The 22,758-nt window shown below is 40.7% G+C and overlaps 1 protein-coding gene across 2 annotated transcripts in view; it reads right to left on the reverse strand.

The window, feature by feature from the left end:
- The window catches only part of BLTP3A (bridge-like lipid transfer protein family member 3A), an 87,021-nt gene that overhangs the window by 47,956 nt on the left and 16,307 nt on the right, over positions 1–22,758 (reverse strand). The window contains exons 2-4 of one of the 2 annotated variants that reach the window (XM_070361277.1): positions 3,688–3,850; positions 3,549–3,587; positions 2,729–2,819 (exon numbers count right to left, since the gene is read on the reverse strand). In XM_070361277.1, coding sequence (XP_070217378.1) covers positions 2,729–2,764 — 36 coding nt within the window. In that variant the 5' untranslated portion in view covers positions 2,765–2,819; positions 3,549–3,587; positions 3,688–3,850. Of the gene's footprint in view, positions 1–2,727; positions 2,820–3,548; positions 3,588–3,687; positions 3,851–22,758 lie in introns of both variants that reach the window. The other variant, XM_070361276.1, reaches the window with a different exon arrangement.

Below are 22,758 nucleotides of genomic sequence, written 5' to 3' on the forward strand. Positions count from 1 at the left end.
TCCTTTTTTTCAATTTGAGAAATTCAAGATGTTATCATGAATTATTTTTATCTTTCTTAAAAAATACTTTTTCCCTAGAACTGAAAAGGCTTTAAAGCAGTGACGACCCAATGAATACAATTCTTCCCAGACTATTGTCTCTAACTAAATATTCATAACATTTCTCACTAAAAAGAATCAGGTTCCTTGGAGGAATGTCTGATTCCAGGTATGAGGTAAGGATAAAAAAGAAGAGAGTAAGAGAAGCCTGATTTGTTCTGTACAAAAACAGAAAGATTACTGGGATCTTGTCTAAAGGACACAGGTGATATTGAAAGGCTCTCACTGGCCAAAGATGGGGACAACTGAACGTCAGAAAGAATAATGACTGCAATGGTGTCGTGTACTTGACACTACACAACAAATACATCTTATAAGAACACATCAACATTGGACGTAAAGAACGTAAAAGCACATGAAAAATGAACAATGAATGTAAAATAGTAAATCAACCAGGAAATGTTCAACGGTTTGTTAAAAAGTTAAATCCTCACCTACCATTCCATCCAACTATTCCGTTCCTAGCCAAGAGAGATAAAAGCACATGACCTCACAGTAACTTGTATATGAATTTTTATAGCAGCATTACTTGCAATAGCCAAAAACTGGAAATAAAATGAACATTAACAAGTGAGTAGATAACAAGTTGTGATCTACTTACACATGGAATGTTACTCAATAATCAAAAGAATGAACTGGGCTTCCCTGGTGGCTCAGTGGTAAGGAATCTGCCTATCAGTGCAGGAGACAAGGGTTTGATCCCTGATCTGGGAAGATCCCACATGCCACAGAGCACAGCAATAAAGACCCAGCACGGCTATAAATACTAAATAAATAAACTAAATAGAATAAATAAAAGGAATGAACTATCGACAAACTCAACAGCATGGATGAATCTCAAAATAATTATGCTGAACAAAAGAAGCCACTAAAAACTAGTACATACTTCACGATTTCACTTAGAAAACATAGAAAATGCAAACCGATCTATACTGACAGAACATCACTTCCTGGGGATGGAAGGGGAAAGGGCAGGGAGATCAACAATAGGTTTGAGGGAATGGATAGGTTATTATCTTGACTGTGCTGATGGTTGCATGGACATATACATATACCCAAACTTACCAAACTGTAGATTTTATATATGTACAGTCTATTCTCCCTCAATTACACCTTAATAATGATGTAAAAAGTACATGGATTTGAAACGATAAACTGCCTTCACTTTTCCCCACCCAAAAGAAATCTCTTCAGAGATTATTAGGGTGTCAATTTATAAATCTTAAATTTGCTAAATAAAGGTAAAGAATTCAGTATTTATCCTGACATTCCTGTACACACTGTTTTTCAAAGTAATCAAATATTAATAGTTAGTGAAAGAAAGTTCTCTGTAAAGTTTTCTCTATAGAAAATCACAACTAATAAACGCAACAGGAAAAAAGAGCTATAAAATCTCTATTTTCCATCTTACACTGAAATAATAGATCTACAGACAACTATCATCAACGGTTCCTAAACCACGAGGTGAGAGGTAGATGAGGAACTTATCACAACTAACAAGTCAGGCCAACATCATCTGAATCCACTGGGTAATCTCAACCAAAGGAATCTTATGCGCCTCCTATTATTACTATTCATGAAGTATTCTTACCAAGAAAACGAACAAATGAATCAAATCAAGTCTTTAACTACCAAATTAAATGAAACATCTTAAATAATACCTCGAGGATCCAATCAGCCAAAATACAAAATATGGGAAATTCTTTAGAAGAAATAATCCAGTTTCTACAAAGAATAAATTACCTATAAAAGAGTGTGGGATTGGGGATTGTTTAAAATTAGAGAGCCTTATTTTTTAAAGTTTTTCTTTAAAAAAAAAAAACAAAACGCTATTTATTTGGGGTTTTTTTGGCTGTGCTGGGCCTCTGCTGCTGTGTGTGGACTTGCTCTAGCTGCAGTGAGCAGGAGCACTCTCCAGTTGCAGTGCACAGGCTTCTCATGCTGTGGCTTCTGTTACTGCACAGCAAGGGCTCTAGGCTCATGGGCTTCAGCAGTGATGGTGCACAGGCTAAGCTGCCCCGTGTCGTGTGGAATCTTCCTGGACCAGGGATCAAATCTGTGTCCACTGCATTGGCAGGTAGATTCTTAACCACCAGACCACCAGGGAAACCCTTAAAGAGTTTTAAAAGGCAATACCCCCAAATATAAAGTGTGGAGCTCTTTGCAGCCAAACTGAACTGTCAAAAAAAATATTTTAGAGACAACTCGGGAAAATTAAATATGAAATAAGTGTTAGATGATATTAAGGAATCCCTATGAATTCTATTAATTGCGATAATAGTATTGTGGAGTCTTTTCCTTTCTTCTCAATCTTCGTTAATGACACATAATACAGAAGTATTTACAGATGGAATCATATGGTATCTGAGATTTGCTTTCAAGTATTACAGCGTGTGCATACACACACACACTCACAAAGTGGCAGAAGAAAGGTAGAAAAAGAACAGTGAATTGTTGATAATTGTGAAAGTTAGATCTTGGGTGGATGGGGGCTCATTACACTATTCTCTCATTACACTATTTAGTGTATGTCTGAAAATTTCCATCATGAAAAGTTTCTAATTTTTAATTAAAAGGTGATCTGGACCCATTGATACATTGGAAATAATAGGACCCAAAGCAACTAACCTCTGTCCTGAAGCGAGGGCAATAGGAGACTGTCCATTGGGCGGCCGAGGCTCCTCACAGGTCTTCATCTCCACCTCTACCTTATCCAGACACTGAAATAAAAGCCATGGAGACCTAAGCATCTGCACAAAGCCGCACACAGCACAGACTGTCTTATCCGTCTCTGGGCTTCAGCACCCAGTTGAGTGCCGTGTCCACGGTGGACCAACAATAAATGTTAGTCAAACGAATGAACAAACAAACTAAAATACAAAGAGAGGCCTCATCTTCCCCCTCCCATTTCTATTAACAGCAGAACTCCATGACAAGCATGGGATTAGCTCACAGCAGAAAATGAAAACATAAGTCCAAGTTACAGAGATATTACTATTTCTGGGGATTCCAGTCCTTGAGATATATATAGATATATAGATATAGATATAGATAGATAGATAGATAGATATCAGTTCCTGAAGGGCTTTTAGCTGAGAATCACCCAACAGTCAATGTGAATAAATTTCTAATAATTCCTCCAACAGGAATCCAAAGGAAATGTAAAGATAGAAGCTGGACTGCAAAACTTGTTATAAAAAAACAAAATTCAAAGCAAAACCAACTCAGGACTTGTGTCTCAGAGCTACTTGCTCTACTGCACAGCAGTTCTAGAAAAAACCCAGACAACAGTCACCCCATCTCACGGAGGAGCTCACAAGCCAGATGGAAGCACCCACACTCCCAGAAAGGACAGCCTATCAAACTCCTCCCCATCTTCTCTCAGCTCCTTTAAAACCTTACCCCCTACCTCCCCCATTTGATTACTTGCAATCAAGAAAGGCCATTACCAAGCAAATTGGGTGTGTCTTCAGCTTTGTCCACTGGATCTGAAAGAGGAAAGCAAAGACTCAGGGCTATGGGAGGCAGCCCTCACGGGGGCAGGTCTGCTGGCCAAAGAGAGCAGCAGCCCTCTGACCACATTCTCACCCGGATCGAGGCCCTGTTGCAGTAGACCCGAGTGATGGCTAGCCAGGTGGGGAGCTCCAGCACATTCTGTAGAACCTCTTCATCCAGCTCCAGGTTGGTCAGCTGACCCTCCCCTTTCAGGGTGCTCAAATTGATTTTGTCCGGGGAAAGATTTTTAGTGAACCTGAAAAGAGTGATGGTAAGCAGCTATTATTTCCATGGAAACCTGCAAATGAGCATTATAACCAAATAACACGTCTCGATATGGAGAAATGAGAAAGTTAAAGAACAAATGTGGACTAACAACCACACTAACTCCAGACAGCGTAAGGTGTTAGGTGAGACATATTCTGTCACAATCGCATCGTCTTTCTACTCAAGAACCTACGATAACAATTCTGGAGAAACTGTTATAGCATCAGCAATATAGACTTTGATATAATTCCCATTGGAGAAGGCAATTGCACCCCACTCCAGTACTCTTGCCTGGAAAATCCCATGGACGGAGGAGCCTGGTAGGCTGCAGTTCATGGGGTTGCTAAGAGTTGGACATGACTGAGCGACTTCACTTTGACTTTTCACTTTCATGCATTGGAGAAGGAAATGGCAACCCACTCCAGCGTTCTTGCCTGGAGAATCCCAGGGACAGGGGAGCCTGGTGGGCTGCCGTCTATGGGGTCGCAGAGTCGGACACGACTGAAGCGACTTAGCAGCAGCAGCAGCATAATTCCCATATAAAACCAGAACATCCAGATAGCAACTTAACAGCTCATGGTTTAGTTGGTAAGTTGTATCTGACTCTTCTTGCAACCCCATGGACTGCCGCCTGCCAGGCTCCTCTGTCCATAGAACTTCCCAGGCTAGAATACTGGAGTGGGTTGCCATTTCCTTCTCCAGGGGATCTTCCTAACCCAGGGATCAAACCTGGGCCTCCAGGATTGCAAGCATTCTTTACCAACTGAGCCACCAAGGAAGCCCTTGAATAACATTAAAAACAAAACTATAAGATAAAGCATCCTCATAAACCCCATATACAAGCAGGAGGGGAAAAAACATTAACAGCCACAAGACATGAGTGCTATAAGCAGTTGTGCAGATCATCAAAGAGGAAAACAACAGGACATCAGAGAAATCAGAGAACAGAAGCACCCCAAGATGACCAAGTACTCCGTGAAGAGCAACGTGGGCCAATTTGAGAAAAGCAGTGGAAGCTGAAGGGGTTTTGGGCCAAAGGTCCAAATGAGACGAAGCAATCTAACCCTATAAACTCATGGAATTCACCAAGGCTCCTTTCTAAGATGGGTCCCCACACTGAGAAAAACTTTTGGGAGAGGAATCCAAACTGAGCAAGACAGAAATGAAAAAAACAGATAGTCCAAATAAAAGTTGGGCAGGGGGGCGGTGAGTTAGGGGGGGTAACAGACCAGGAGGTATCAGAAAGCAAGCCATTATATTTTTAAACTCTATTTGAAACAACAGAAGAGGGAATTCTATGAGGTTAGGATATAAAACAGTAACAGATTAATTACTGGCTTGTTAAGTAGGGTAAAGCAAAACCCCAATCCTTACCCCATATACCTTTACTGATGTGGAAAAAGAACACTACCACTTAGGGCCTTGCCGAAGGGACTGAACCTGAATGTCATCGCACCACTGGGTCCTGTTGCTCATTTGCAGGAAATACAAAGGAAAACTGCTGAACTGTACCCTAAGTGTGCAATCAGCAGAATCCAGGCCATGGGAAACTACACGTCAAGGGGCTGGACATAAACAATTCACACAGGCCTGTCCTCTCACTGTCACACATTGAATCCCTTCAACATCCTGCCAACGACACCAACTGTATTGCCAATCCTATTCCGGATGCCAACTGTCTTGCTGTTCACACTGTTCGCTGAACCCAGGGCAGGCAAGGCACAAGCTAAGAGGCTGGAAGAAGACTCAAGGAGCTGTAGGAACTGCAGACACGTTTATCCTCTCCTGACTGGCATGGCAGCCATAATGCAGCCTCTCTCCTGGCTGACGCAGCAGCAGCCATAACATAACCGTAACGTAGCCATAACTTCATATAACGTAACTATGATGCCACTCCAATGTAGAACCAATGCAGCGGCAGCCAGGGCTTTCACGGTGAGGCTCATACAGGCTACTGCATCAAGTAGCCCGTGACCAAGCGAGCACCTCGAGACATGCATGCGCAGCACCGTAAGTGACCTCAGCTGTTACACAGCCCTGCGGAGTCACTGTTGACAGCACATGGGGTGAGAGGGGTGAGAGCGTGCGGTGAGGGGGCGAGAGCCTGGGGTGAGAGGGGTGAGGGGGGTGAGAGCCTGGGGTGAGAGGGGTGAGGGGGGTGAGAGCCTGGGGTGAGAGGGGTGAGGGGGGTGAGAGCCTGGGGTGAGAGGGGTGAGGGGGGTGAGAGCCTGGGGTGAGAGCGTGGGGTGAGAGAGGGTGAGAGCCTAGGCCAAGAGCCTGACCAGTGCCATCCTGTTAATTTCCCCACACACGCTGTCTCCAGCCCTTGCGCCTATGCTCTTGCCACTCACCCCTCTTCCTGGAGCACCTTCATCATGATTTGTCATTGAAGACTCAACTCTGACTTCTCACTGAGACCTTCTTTCCTTAACTGCTTCAATGTTAAACTTCATGTTAAATTCAAAGACTCAACCCTGACTTCTCACTGAGACCTTCTTTCCTTAACTACTTCAATGTTTAAACCTCATGTTAAAGTCCTACCTTCTACATCCCTAGAATCTGTAACACGCATTTAGGTCACCATCAGAGAGGGTCTTGGGCATTCTCTAATTTTCCCGTATGTAACCACTGCTGTGCAATTCCGTGTTAAGCCCAGTGAGGTCAGGGGCGGAGTGTTAGCCGCCCCTCCTGATAACATGGTCACCTGACAGAATGCCGGCTACCTTGTAGCCAACTGCCCCGCTGACTGACTACTCCTAGCTCCCTTCTCTCATCTGTTGGCTGGATCGGCTTCAGGCCGGTTCCTCACAGCACAACCCCGGCTCCTGTACGACAACCTGTCTGATGAATCTCACCGGTGTAAGTTCTCACTGCTGTTGCCTCTCACAGTCACTCTTTTCTCACCAATAATGAATTTCACTTCTCCCTCCATCTGTAACTATACTTAGCCCTTGCACATATCAGATGCTAATAGTTGAATTTATTGAGTTATATGTTATTTACCAACTTTTTTCCCACACATATTCTTTCCGTTTTACTAAGCTGTGTTTCAGTGTTTCTGGTTTCCCTTGAACCCTAAAATCATGACTGGCAAGAGTTTTATCTCTACACTTTTCTTCTACGGTGACTAACATGGTACTATGTAAAAGGGCTCCGTAACAGTTTTTTAAATGATAGTAAAAAAAATTAGAAGTTTAAAAACACACAGTACTGTATGATATTAAGAGACATAGAGAAATGCACTGGCATGACAACAGCAAATTCTGGAAAGTGCTTGCCTGTGGGACATGGGGAGGGGTCCACAGGAAGTGCCACCTGTATGGTCAACGCTTATTTCTCCAGTTGGGAGGTAACTGCATGGCGCTTCATTATATTACTCTCTATACCTTTCTGTATGGCAAATATTTGACAATAAATCTACCTAAGATTTCTATCAGTGATATACTGTACATACGTACTGTTGGGAGAGCTACTCCTCCATGGGTCTCTCACATTCCTACGTCTTGCTGGGTAAGAAAAACACAAAACACATGACCCTGACCACTCCTTACCCAAGCCACTTCTCAGGGCTGTGTTAGAAAGAGCAGCTTTGAGGGATGATGCAGTGTTCCTCTCCAGTACGAAGAACGGGCTTGCTTACTATGTACTACGAAAGCAATGGATTCCCCAAACTCAGGGTCCCACTGCCATAGCACATGCACAGGCCTCCGTCTGGGCCCGCTCATACCCCTCCCGTGGGACCTGCGGGGCACAAGGGGAACCAGCGCAAACCTATCTTTACACTGCTTGCAGGGCCATGACTAATAAAGTCCTTTCTCTCTGACCCAGGAGTCTTGTGCTCTGCCAGCAACCACGAACTGCAGTGGGCTATTAGCATCTAAACAGGGTGAAATAAAATCCTAGACCTTTACACATACTTTTACTGATTTTAATTCGTAAAAAAAAAAAAATTAATCAACAGTTACTGAGTATGAATCTATATTATTCTCTGAACTAAAAAAATAAGTTTTCTATAATGACTCCTGTTCTCTGAACACTAACTTGCCACAGAGGGAAAGAGAATTCCTCTTTTCCTATAAAGCATGGCCACCTACGAGGAAACAGGACTGGCTGTGAAAGAGAAAAAGAGAACAACTCAAAGTACTTTCACGACGTAAAACAACTAAAAGTAAAGACACAGCACAAACCCACAACCCAGAAAGACGGGAGGAAAAGCAGAAAACAGAACTCAACGTTATTTACCTAGAACCCCAAAGTACCAGGTGGCTTTCTTTTTCAAGCCCCTTTTGTGTTAAATAAGGTATTACAGTCATTTCCTTCCAGCACCCTTCCTCTACTCCAAGTATTCAGGGAAGCCACCTCAGCTTAAATGGGGGCGGGCACCCTTCAGAAGAATTAATCCTCAAGATAATTTTTGAAGATATAAAATTAATTTTGAGGGCTGTATGTCTCCTCTCTCGTCTGCACAGACTCTGATAAGACCCCCACCTCCCCACCTCAGCTAAGAATCATGGCAGGAGCGAGACAGGGTAAGGATCCCTTTAATACACAGGAGCAGGGAGGAAAGGCTGAGAATCACTACGATAAGCTAATTTTGCATCTGATAAAAAGCTATTTTCAAGAAAAGTGACAGAAACTTTTTCAAGTATGTTTCTCTCTGAAAAGAGGAACATACTTCAAATAAAATGAAACAAACACAGACAAGAATAAGTTACACTGCTTGTTAGCACTGACATTCTCAGGGTGCCTATACTAAACAGGTACCATGTATCTATGCAAAACCTAATCTTATTTGTGTGCTCAGCTGCTCAGTCATGTTTGACTCTTTGTAACTCCCTGACTGTAGCCTGCCAGGCTCCTGTGTCCACGGAATTTCCCAGGCAAGAATACTGGACTGGGTTGCCATTTCCTACTGTCGAGGCTCTTCCCGACCCAGGGATAGAACCCATGTCTCTAGTGTTTCTGCACTGGTAAGCAGATTCTTTACCACCAAAGCACCTGGGAAGTTCAACCTTATCTACAGCTCTATAAAAAATAAATGTCATTTTTCATTTTTTTTCAAGCCTTAAAACATTTTCTTAAGTACAGTTTACTTTGTACCAAGCACTCTGAAAAGGAACATTATCTCAATTAGTCTTCCCAATACCCCATATGAAATATGCATCATTATCCCCATTTTAAAGAAAAAGAACATGAGGTTCAGATATAAAGTCATTTGCCCAAGGTAAACAGGGCAGGAAGAGGCAGAGCATGAACCCAGCTCTGCTCACTGGACTTTCTTCTACTAACATCTTGGCTTAGTAATATATTCCTTCAAAACACATCTGGCACAAAATAAATTTATAAGGTATCTCAGAAATGGTAAGAGGACATCCTTTCCCTTTTTACAAACTACCACGGCTGTTTAGCTGCTTAACCTGTATAAGAAGAAAAAAAAATTTTTTGTTGGGGGAGAAGGGGATAAAGTTACAGTGTACCTCCATCAAAGACGTTTCTGCACTTCACCAACTCAGTCAGATTAATAAATTCTTCCTTAGGTATGCCCAGAGCTAAGTCACCAGCATTCTAGCAGTAACGCCCTGTCTCTACCAAGACACAGACAAGGGACCACAGAGGTTACTGTGCTATCAGCTCTGTGATCAAATATGCAAGTCAGTCAGTAATCATCAAAAACTGAACAAACAAAACGACCACGAGTTCTTTAATTATGCTCTAAGGACTGCTGACAGTGCAGGCAGGTTTGCTGGACCAGCATGGGCTGTTCTCCCGTAATAGTGATAATGATACACATTTGTTTTGTTTTTTATCAATTAACTTTAAGGAAACAACAAAAAAACAGATATTACCTAACTGCTTCTTAAAAATGCAGTAAGAATTTCTCAACTGATTTTGCCTGTATTTCATCATAATAACAAAGAATAGGTAAAAAGATGATCCATGGGTCCAGTCATTGTCAGGGAGGTTTGTGGAGGTCTGCTCAACCAAGGAAACCACTGACCTGAGATCTAATCTCAAAGTATCCAACAATCGCTGGCACAAATTTCATTCAGTATTGTGCTCCTTATCCACAATGATATCACTGAGTCCAAGGGTGGCTGAAAAGGCTAATGGAAGCCTGCTATTTATTGTACTTCAAGAATGTGGGAAAACATTTTCTGGCCATCTGTTACTGTTACAAAGCATAGAGGCTAAGATGAAATCAAGATGGAAAAACAGACTTGGATCAAGTTTCATCTCTCCCAGAGCACTGCAATTTGCTGAAGAGACAGCAGACAAAAGCTCCCAGACATCTTTATGAAAATGGACCACAATGTTGGGAAGTGACAATTCTTAGATTTGGAGAGTCACAGAATTTCAGAACTAGAAAGGCATCTTAAATACTCTCTTAGTCCAAGCCTATAATTTGCAAGTGGAAAAAAAAAACAAAAAACCTGCAGTATCTATTTTAAAAAAATGTACTGTTTTTAAGTATATTCACATAGATGCAAAACCATAAGCTTAATCAATTTTAGAACATTTTCACTACCCCCCAAGGAAAAACAAAAACAAAAACATAGGCTGCAGCTATCATTCCTAATCTCCCCTTGCCTCCCAAAGCTAGACAACTGTCATTCTACTTTCTGTCTCTATAAATTTGCTTATTCTGGACACTTAAATATTAATGGAATCGTAAAATATGTGGTCTCTTGTGACTAGCTTCTTTCACTTAGTGTATTGTTATCAAAGTTCATCCATGTTGTAACATGAATCAGCACTTTGTCCTTTATTTTTTAATATAGCCAAGAATATTCCATTTTTGAATATATCACATTTTGTTTCTCCATTATCAGTTGACAGACATGTGGGTTATTTCCACTTATGGAGTACTATGAATAATGCTACTATGAAAATGCAAGTACAAGTTTTTGTGTGGACTTAACAACTTTATTTCTTTTATATATACACTTAGGAGAAATGCTGGTTCAAATGGTAACTGCTTTACTTTTTAAGTAACTGCTACATTGTTTTTCAAAGTGGCTTCACAACTTTGCAATCCTATTAGCAGTATTTGAGAGTTCTAACTTCCCCATATCCTCATCATCACTTGTTATTATCTTTTTTTTATCATAGCCATCCTAGTAGCCATTGCAGTTCTGATTTCCCATTTCCTTGATGGTCTCATGATGTTGAATATCTTTTCGTGTGTTTGTGGCCATTTGCGTATCTTAAAGAAATATCTATTCAGACACTTTGCCCATTTTTAACTTGGTTACTTGTTCTTTTATTTAGTTGTCAGTCATTATTTCTTCAAAGAAAACTTGTCTTGTTTTAGTTATCTACTGCAGCATAATAAATCACTCTTAGTGTTATAAAACAGAAAGCATTTTATTAAGTTCACATATTCTGCACACTAGAAATCTATTCATGAAATAACTGGGATTGCTTTTCTCTGATTCACGTATCAGAACAACTGGGGAGCCCCTGGACTCCAAGTACATATATCTTAATATTGTTCCATAGTCACTGAGGCTCTGTTTTTGTTTTTCAATCTTTTCTGTTCTTCAGAGTAGATAATTTCTATTCCTCTGTTTTCAAGTTCACTGACCATTTCTTTAGCCACCTCCAACCTGCTGCTGAGAATAAGCTTTTCATTTCAGATATTGTACTTTTAAGTCCTAGATTTTATATTTGTTTATATATATATGTATATATATAAAATCCATTTCTCTGGGGAGAGTCTCCATTTGTTCATTTATTACTACCAAGTTTGCTTTAAAGTCCTATGCGGTAATTTCAACATCTGAGTCATCCTGGGGTAATTTCTACTGACTGCCTTCTCTGGACAATGAGTCACAGAGCCATTCAGTTATTATTGTATACTAGACATTATGGAGATTCTGGATTCTGCCAATTTCCCTCCGAAGAATTTTGTTTTGTTGGTCAATCAATTTGGGCTAGATTCATACTCCAAACTCTGTCCTTTCTGTAGTGGATGAAGCTGAATTTCAGCTCAATTTTTTCAGCTTTCAACCATCGCCTTTTCCAAGCTCCATGGAGTCTCTTCCCCCATGCATGTCAAGGATTAAAGCAGATTTTAGGGCTTCTCCTTCCTTGTTCGCTTCTTTCTAAGATGTATCCTTTCATTTTCCAGTCTCTCTTATAGCCCTGAATTTCATCCTCTGACTCCCCAAGTAAGACTGTATGACTGCAGACTTTTGCTTGAGTGGGTGCTAACCATCACCCACCAGAGTGTCCTCAGGCAAAAAAGCTATAGAAATGAGAATCTTACCTAGTACAATCCATATCTTTCAAGTTTCCTGTCAGTTTCTGCCTCATTTTGTCAGTCTCCAAGGTCTTCGAGTAGTTGCTTTTTATATACTACCTTGAGTTCATAATTGTTACAAGAGGGAGGCTTTGGTCGATATAAGATACTCCTATATTGTTAGAAGTAGCTCTTCTGCTAGCTCTCATTATGTTCTCCCCAAGAGGCAACCATGATGTGAGTCACCAAAAACACATATGACTGGATGTGCACAAACACACCCTCTCAGAGCAGGGCAGCAAAGAGTAATAGATAAGTTATCTTCTTGGTCTGCTGGTGAAATGCTTGTCATAAAATTGTAAAGCAATATAAAAAAACTATAAGAAAAAATAACAGTTTCCACTATAGAATGGCAGCTGGGCTTTCTTAGAGACTAAACAATAGATAGTAGTTATATATGCAGATAGACAATTACTATATATATATTCTACTAAAATTGCTTCTTTCTTCAGTGAATGCCTTGGGCATTTTATAATGTCAGATTTTTAAAAAATTTTTTAATAATTAGAGTTAATCTATAAACGATGCCTCTGTATAGATACACTATAATTTATTTAAAAAATTCCTACTGATTTATATTCATTTCATTAAACAGCCTTTTTCACTTGTTTGATTCCTTCTGTAGGATGAATTCATAGACGTGAAACTGCAGAGTCTACATTTTGACAGATATTGCCAAATTTCCTATCACAGACATGATACTGATTCATACTCTCAACAGTTATAACCAATAGTCCAAATCTCCCCATACCAAGGGTAGCTTGGTCATTTGAAGCACTCCTATGTACCCTAATTCCCATCCCAGAATTCTGGACATTCTGGAGAGGCTCTCCTTCCTTAATTCCTAACAACAGTCCTGATGAACATTCTAATTCCCTACTCTAAGCCTGAAGCCTTGCTAGTCTTGTTTAGCTGAAACACTAATAACTGGATCTGGTTTGATCCACTTTTCTTCTAGAATTGAATATTTGTAAATTGGCCTACTGGGGCTTCCCTAGTGTCTCAGCCGGTAAAGAATCCGCCGGCAATGCAGAAAACCTGGGTTCGGCTTCTGGGTTGGGAAGATCCCCTGCAGAAGGGAATGGTAACCCCCTTCAGTATTCTTGCCTGGAGAATCCCATGGAGAGACGCGTCTAGTGGGCTTCAGTCCACGGGGTCGCAAGAGTCAGATACGACTGAGTGACTAACACAACAGCAAACGGGCCCACTAGCAAAGTAAGACATGCTACCTGTCGATTCCTCATCTAACTGCCTGTTAACAGATTGACCACCACCTAGAATACAGCTGCAATTTCTTATTCATCATCTTTTCTACATACCCTTTTTTAAAAAATGCTTTTTTTTAGGCCATGTTATGTGCATGCAGGATCACAGTTCCCTGATGAGGGATCAAACTCACACCCCCTGCATTGAAAGCATGCAGTCTTAACCACTGGACCATCATGGAAGTCCCAACATACTCTAACTGATCATTCTAGAATTAGGACTGAGATGGGGGGATCTTCACCAACTGTAACTCAGAGATAGTGCCCTCTGCCCTCTCAATTAGTTCTTCAACCACTTAGTCCCCATAGAGACTGGGTCCCAGGTTCTTTCCCCTACACTGGTCTTGAAGATAATACACCTCGTGACTTAAGTCTTGGCGTGTCTCACTTTGTTAGAAACCTTTGTCATCCTAACATACTCCCCTTAATTTCCTTTACTTCCATGTCATGACAATTTTCAAACTTAAATCAAGAGTAGGAATTAATGAATATTGTATTTCTAATTTCAAAACCTACACAGGCTCTTGGTTTAACCAAAGTGAAAGTGTACTTGCTAACGATCAGAAAAGGAAGGCCTATTCCACTAATGGGCATTGTTGATTATTCACTATTGAATGAGAACAGTTATTTCTTTGTGGTAAAGCCTTAAACAGCTATTTAGAGAAGTATAGCAGGCAGATTATCTAAGTTTTTAAAACTGCCCAAGGAGAAACTAAGGAAAAAGGAAAACCACACCATACACTGAGGGTGTCCTTACTTTTTAAGCACAACTGGCCCTAATTTTGACCAAAATATATGCTTATTTTAACAGGCATAGACTGCTCAAAGTGATTTCTTTCACATCTGATGGTGGAAGAAAAGCCCTGTCAAAACCTTTGAGTAGTTTCCCCTACAGAGATCATTTAATAAACACCCTAAGATAGCTTCCCAGGTGGCGCGAGTGGTAAAGAATCCGCCTGCCAATGCAGGAGATGCAAGAGACGTGGGTTCGATCCCTGGGTCGGGAAGATCCCCTGGAGTAGGAAATGGAAGCTCACTGTAGTATTCTTGCTTGGAAAATCCCATGGATGGAGGAGCCTGTTGGGCTACAATCCAGGAGTCACAAAGAGTCGGACACAACTGAGTGCACGCGCGCACACGCACACACATCACCACACCTAAGATAAGCAGCACATTCAACTATGGGTTAGTAGGTTCAAACCAAATAAAGTAACTGTGGAAGACACAATGAAGAGCTTAAAATACAAACAAAGGTCTCTAGGGAGGACTATGAGCTCCTCAAGAGCTGGAACTGTATCATTTAGATCTCTGTCTAACTCAAAACCCAGGATAAGAATGTTCAATTAATGTCTACTGATATTAACAAGAAGCAAATAAATGACAATTGCCAAATAAGTGACATGAACTAAGGGGTATATCCAACAATCTATCCATATTCTTTCACACATTGCAAATCAGTTATGTGTCTGATTATCCAAACATGTTAAACCAGGTTTAAGAGTGTCATCTGTAAACACAAAAATAAATGTAAGCTGTGAAGCTGAGGTTAGAAGGTACACACTTCCCATCTGCAATAATTAGTAAGTGCCAGGTTTTTTAAAAGGAGAGAGGGAACGAAAGAGATTAAGTATACTCTGAAAGCTCTGTCTAAAAGCTGTTATAATAAAATATGGTATGAGAAAATAAAAAAGATATTTCTCTGAGAACAAAAATTATTTTTAAAGTAATAGCTAACATTTAATTTCTTACTCTATTCCAGGCACTGTCCTAAGCACTATCTTATACATTTTTAATTAATTTCTCTCAATGACTTCATGACATAAAAGACAGCCACTGTCTCCAATTTATACATAAGGAAACCTAAGTGTGGAAAGGTTAAATAATTTGTCCACGGTCACAGAGCAGTCTGGCTCAAATACTTGCAGTCTTGCCTACACTAAACCATCTCTGTGACTTTAAACAAAGTCAAGAGTTAGAGAAGTGTGGAGAAGAGAAACTCTAGGTCCCTCAAACCCAGGTCAACGGCAACAGAGAAGACGATGAGCCCCGTCCAGATGCTTTGGCATAGTATTCAGGCCTCTATGACTTAGCCAATATCCTTCTAGCTGTATTCCTTTAACCCACACTGCACGATGCAGAACGACATATAGTCTCCTAAAACCACCTGTTGCTTCTCAGCCTCTGCCTGGCATCACCCTTCTGCCCCTGTCTGTGCCCTGCTGGCTCCACGGATACTTCTGAAGGCTTTACTGGGCCCAGGGTTTACAGGCCTATTTGTTTCTATAGGCAGGTAAGACTCTGAGCAGGAATCTTGTCTCATTTGTCTCTGAGTGCTTCTGGAAAGAATTAATGAATAAATGGTTTCAGAATCAGAGTCCTCAAAGACAGCCCAGGGTCTGGGGCTAGCGGAAGGGGAGACCAGGCTCCATATCTGAGAGTAGCTGAGGCTCCACCTGCATCTGAATAGCCAACTCTCCTGCAAGAAACCTTCCTCACAGAGGCAGAGGAACCTCTCTTGAGGGTTCTGAGGACTTAGGAGCCACAGCCAGCTCCACCTGCAAGCAAGGGATATCCTTCAATACACTGCCAAGCCTCTCCTGTCATATCAACCTCTGTCGAAACATTTCCTCAAATGAAATGCTCCTGAACACTGCAGCCCCTTCTTTCACACAGGTTTGAAAAAAAAAAAAAACAGATTTCAAAAAACAAAAAAAAAAAGAGAGAGAGAGAATGAGAAGAAAGAAAGAGAAAGAAAGAAAATCGGATTTCTCTTGGAAAAGGGAAACGTGTATTTTCAGCTCTGCCTGGGAAAGCACTCCACCAGATGGCAGGAGGAAGTTCAGCTAGAATGAACTGAGCCATCCCTAGCTGGAATGTCCACATTTTAGAACATCTTGACTTTCAAATGACTCATAAACCGCTGCCCTGACCCCTGCCCCATCCTCACTGCCATGGCAACAGAAACCGGTTTCAGAAAATAAAAAACACACTTGGAGTTTCCGGAGTGTCTGCGGACTGAGGAGCTATGAAAGAAAGAGTGGCTTAGGGGAGCTGACCCTGCAGGACGTACCGTGAATTGGCGCTGAGCTAGCTAGAATAGCATTCCTGCTCCCAAATATGTTCTCTATTCCTCCCCCTGACTTAGCTGAAATCATATACCCTAAAGAACAGGGAATTTTGGTGGGAGAGTAAGGGGAGCTGAGAATACAGGCCTGGGGGTAGCAGGGTGAGGCAGCAGAGGCCTGAGGGAAGAATCGGGGCAGTGGGTGCGTGACAGAGGGGCCTCAGGAGGTGGAAAGAGACATAAAGGAGAGAAGAGAGGGTGGGTCAAGAGCAAACCGGCTGTTTCAGATTTTGGCCTAAGTTGGTGGTTCTCAGCCCTGATAGACTCAACTCTACGAGCGGTCTTGCCAAGAGTGACAACCTTCTCTAAAATAATGTTCAAAACAATCTTTCCCAAGCGTAGTTGCAGTCCTGGAACTCACTGTAGTTTAAAGCTGTGCAGGGAATTCCCTGGTGGTCCCTTCCTTCCACTGGTTAGGTCAGGACTCCATGCTTCCTTCCACTGCAGAGATCATGGATTTGACTTTTGATGATGGAGGAACTAAGTTCCCACAAACTGCATGGAGCAGCCAAAAAAAAAAATTATGCAGTACTTTGTGTTTACGTGTAAGTAGGCTCATATAATCTAAACAAGCAATTCACCTCTGTAAGCATCTACCAAACATTCAGAAGCCAAAAAGGACAAAAGACAAGGAGTGCCCTGGTGGCCTAGTGGTTAGAATTCTGGGCTTTCATTGCTGTGGCCGGGGTTCAATCCCTGGTCAGGGAACTGAGATCGAGTAAATAAATAAAAAGACAAAGGATAATCCTTCTTTGTGTGAAATGATTCCACATACTGCATGACATCAGCATCTCCAGCCCACTCATTGAATGCTGGTCATATCCCTCAATCAGAACTGGAAAAAATGGCCTTAGGCCTTGCTGAGAAACAATGATCTCAATGATCTAAAAGATCTTAATCCAAACTTTTTCTTCTCCTTCTTCTCTCCTCCCGCTTCACGTGGTTGCCAACCAACCAAGACCCAGATCTCCATCTAGTGAGCTTATATTATATACAATTAACATACTGTGGCTTTTGTGGGATAAGAACCTATTCAACAGTTCTAACACTATTTCTACTACTGAACCACAAACTCCAAATTTCAAACTTAGAAATCAATTTTGAGAATATAACACTTTCATAAGTCAGAGACTTAAATACACTGACCTCTCACCATCAAAGTTCTCATTCTTTAAATGATGGGTTGACATCTAAGCTATATATCTCCAAGGCACTAAAAAGACTCAGTATCCATGTAAAATGATCATTGCTGTTGGCAAATAAAACAACATCAATCCAACACATCATTTATGATACATCTAGTCTTTATTTTGTGGCAAGAAGGTACAAACTACCTATCCTTTACCTAGACTGCTAACGTGTATTATTTTTGCACTTTAGTTTTTCCCTTTACTATAGATACTGATTGGTTGATTCCACTGCTTATACATATCGGGAAATGTTCCTTAGCATCCATAATCAGCACCAGTAGCACTTTCTTCATCACACAAAGATGAAGGTCCCTTAGTGATACTGGGTGAATCGGATTCCCTTGTCTCCTGCTCCCCTACCCTCACCCTGCCCCAGTCTGAGGTTCCCTGAGTTACAACCATGTGTTCTCACTCCACATACCTTCTCCTGCACCCACTTCACACACTCAAAACATCCTCAGACCCTCTGGTTTTCAAAGCAGTCAACGGTCATAAGCCCTGCCACATGAATGTCACACCCAAATAATCATAGAGAATTAAGCTGTTTTTTCCCCCCCAGTGATTCATGTCATACTTACAGATTATTTTCCAACCAGGTTTTATATTAGGTGCAGAAAACTAAATGGCCTCTATTTTTTTTTCACTCTGAAAATAAAGTATATAATTGTGCTATATTCTTAAACTCCAGATAAGTAAACCCTCTAAGGACCCAACCCAGTCAATACATATCAGGTACTTCACCTATTCTGAGGCCCAAGTTTACCTTGCAGCATGCCTCGGCGAGAAAAAAGTCAAACAGGACCAGCCCTAGTTTTCTTCTCTCCTTAAGCAATGATACAGAGCATTCATCTCTACTTCTCTGCATTAAAATGTTAAGAAACATCATTCTTACATGTCAAAAGAATTATTCATTTGGATGATCTCTCTCGAACAACTTTAATAAGTAGTAATCGTCACTGTTCACTGAATACTTTTTCAGTACCAGGCACTTTTATACATGATTTCTAATCCTCAAGACAAGTGTGGATTATTATCCCCTATTTAACAGATAAGGAAACCGAAGCTTCAAGAAACTAAAAGACTTGCTGAACACCAGCTTACAAGTAGCAGAGTCAGAATGCACAGCCACCTTTTAGAGTTAAGTCCTGGTTCTTTCTACTACAATAACATGCTGCTCAGTCAGCTTTTCAAAGCAGCTGATTTCATTATTTGTGAACCATACCTTAAGCTTTTTATGTCAGATACATATGACCACATTGCTTTGAAATTTGTATTGCTTATAAACGCTGCTTTTTTTTAAGACACAAGACAACCACTTTAGGGTAAAAGAGAATCACCCTTGGTTCTTTTTTTTTTTTTTTTTAATTTACTTTTTAGTTTCTTTTTAAAAAATTTTATTAATTTATTTACTTTTAGTTTCTTTAGTAAAGATAAAAATCTATGCCAGGGCTTTCACTGCTGGGGCCTGAGTTTAACAGCTGGTCAGGGACCCGAGATCCCACAAGCCACGTGGCACATCTTTAAAAAAACAAAAGCCATGCCAAAAGGGTACTAAACTTATAAAACAGAAAGAAATTATTTAATATCCGGGGTAGTCTGAACGCCAAATATTTAACAAAAACTCAAACACCTAAAGAACAATCCCTCCTTTCTCTTAAGGTAAATGACTATTACTCTGACAGGGAACAAAGCATCACATCCATTCCAAGTAAGAAATGTTATGGGTTAATGGTTACACATTACCCTAATTATTTCCACTGAACCTGCCCAATTGGAACATTTCTTCAAAAATTTCTTATGTTTCCAAGGTTCTGACATTTGCTTGTGACTAAAATCCACAAACAAATCAGAATTTGAAAATTAAACAAAGGCAAAAATAAAGGGGCCATCTGGTTTATCACAGATGAAGTAAAAATATTTCAAAATATACCCACCAGAATGGCTAAAATGAAAAAGATGAAAAATACCAAGTGTTAGCATGGATGGAAAACAACCAGAATTCTTATAAACTTTCAGGGGAAATGCAAACTGCTACACCCAGTTAGGAAAACTGTTTAGCAATATCTATTAAAATTTAACATACACATATCCCGTCACCCAGAAATTCCACTCTTAGGTATATCCACAACAGACACACTTATTCACCAAAGGATATGTACCAGACTCTTCCTAATAGCACTACTCAGCGCAGCTCTGAACTGAGAAACTACACAAATGTCCATCAACAGAAAAATGTACAAATAAATTTAAGTATATCAATAGAATAGAACAATAGCAATGAAAACAGAAAATCTACAAATTGATACAACAGAGATTAACCTCACATAAACAATGTTGAGCTAAAGAAGCCAGTCATGAAAGTATACATTCTGTGATTCCATTGATATAAAGTACAAATAAAGAGAAAACTAATCTTTGCTGTTAGAAGTCAGGACAGTGGCTAGCCCTTGGTAGAGGCAATGATGGGGGACACTCAGGGAGCTCCCCGGTGCTGGTTAATATTCTCCTTCACATGGTGCTGGTTGTTCAATCTGAAATACTTAGTAGATGAGATGCATTAGAGCAGCAGAGAGATGAAGGAGCCTGGCTCTGGAATGGCAGTGACTGTGTTAGGATCTCAGTCTCACGACTTACTGATATAGGGCAAGTTATTTAACTTCTGTGTCTCATTTATTTCTTCATCTATAAAATGGGCCTAATGTTTCCTTCACAAGGTTAGGCTGAGGATTAAATCATCATAAGACATATAAAGTGCTTATTCTTACAACTGGCTATTACTATTAAATATTTGCTAAGTCAATAAAAGTGCTTCTTCAAAAGCAAGACAAGATGAGGAAGAAAACAAAAGATATATATGATTGCACTATTACCGGAAAATGTACAAAATAATTATTCAGGAAATGAAGATGATAATAAGTAAGGCCTAATCCAAAGGAGTGTGCCTTGGAAGCCGAGACAAGCCCTACCCACACAAACCTTTACCTAAACAGACCCTGGGCAGGCAGTCAGCCTCTGAGTGGGCAACTCCAGCAGTCCACCGGGCCATGGGGTCTCTCCAGGATGAGGGGGCACTGATCAGGATCTAAGAAAGCTGAGCTCACAGTCAGGTTCTCTTATTCTCCAAAAGGACTCTGAACTCAGTAAGTCTCTGATTTCACCTAACGCTTATGTTTTTTAAACTACCTATCATGTTATCAGCCTTGTCTCTGTCTCTTGGAGTCACATTTCCTGCAGCCATTTAGAGTAAATAATTAAGATTTCTACTGACTTTCTAAAAGAGCCAGTTGAGTGAGTTGCAGTCACCTATACCATGGACGTGTCCCTAACTTCTCTGGCCATGTTATGACAGCTACTCTTCATTAAACTCTACCTTCATGCCAGGTACTATAATAAATACTTTATCCCCAATTTCTCAAAAAATTCTGCTAAGCATGTAGTATTCTCTCTTATTCTCATCTTTTACAGATAAGAAAACTAAGGCTCAGAAACGCTTCCCTGTATTATTAAGTGACAGAGAAGAAAGGTGAATCAAGCTTGTCTGGCCCCAGAGAAAACTCCCTTTCCATGACCAACAGTCCTTCCACTTACTTTACAATCCATCATATTTCTTCCTATTTGTACAACAAAAGGTCATTAGCTAAGGGGATCTAAAATAAGAATAATCTAATTCAGTGAAAAATCAATTTGGGGTATTTTTTAAATTAATGTTTTTGTTCCAAGTAAAAATCTCCTCCTGGGTTTATTTAAATAAACAATGAACATAAAAGCTATTTGTATTATACAGCGGTCATCCAAATCATAGGTTAAAGCCCTTAAAAGAGAATTGTACTTCTTCCCTGCTGAATCCCCAGCACCCAGCTCAGTGCCTGGCCTAGAGTAGGATCTGGAAAATCACCTCCTTCAAATCTTGTTTACCAACAGTCTACTGATAAGTAGGATGCATTCCAACAAGACACTTTAATATGCAAAACTTCCTGAGCAAAATGAAACATAATGTAGGAGTCACTGGGATATCCTTCCTGCTGCAGGATACTCCTTCAGGTCAAGCAGCACTGTCAGCATCAGCAACAAGTAATTGTTAAACACCTGCAAATATTTATTTAATTTAGTACCCCAGTATCCCAACTCTCCGCTCTTTCCTCATCAAGTTTGGCAAGCCACAGAAATTATAGTTCCCCTCCAAGCATGCCAGCCTCTGGATGTGTAGTAGAGACCATACAGAGACACAAATATCACATGTGATTAAGGAAGCTTTTCCAAGTTAAATCAACAGGAAGGCCTCGGGAGTTTGACCTTTCCCCAAGTCAGACCTACATGCTAGCAAAAAAGGCAGCCCTGAATAACCTTCCACCCTACTCCTCAGTCAACCACACAACCCTGAGGAAACAAGAAACTTCTACCAACGTCTAACACCTATTCCTACTTCATCTAAAAGAGAACTTTGTTCACTAAGGAGTCACTGAATATGTCAGCATATACTATTAAAATTTTTCTTTAAAAATTCTATCTTCTTAGAGACAGCACAGAATATGAGTGTATCACATTACAGCAGAAGTGTACCAGAATCAGGAAGCAGAATTGTACCAGAACTGTACCAGAATTAGGAAGCCAGGTTCTATTTCTCTACCCATTTTTGGGCCACTCCATGGGGCTTGCAGGGTCCTAATTCCCTGACTGGGGGTTGAACCCACGCCCTTGGCAGTGAAAGCAGAGTCCTAACCACTGGATCGCCAGGGAACTCCCTCTATTTCTCTACTGTACCTTCCACTGTAACTTAAGCAAGTCACTTATCCGTCTAGGCTTTAGCTTCCTCGGTCATAAAATGAGAGGCTGAACTAGTCAGGGGTTATTCAGGGCATTCGTTCAAGATGCCTTAAGAGGTTAAGGCATGTGTTTAAGCGATTCTTAACCTTCCCCACCATGGGAACTTACATAAAAAATTATCTGTTTGCACATGTGGATTTTTCTGGAAAAGTCTATGGCTTATATCAAACCATCACACAAGTTGTGGCCTCC

The sequence above is a fragment of the Bos mutus genome, chromosome 23 (genome assembly GCF_027580195.1).
Source record: "Bos mutus isolate GX-2022 chromosome 23, NWIPB_WYAK_1.1, whole genome shotgun sequence".
Lineage (NCBI taxonomy): Eukaryota > Metazoa > Chordata > Mammalia > Artiodactyla > Bovidae > Bos > Bos mutus.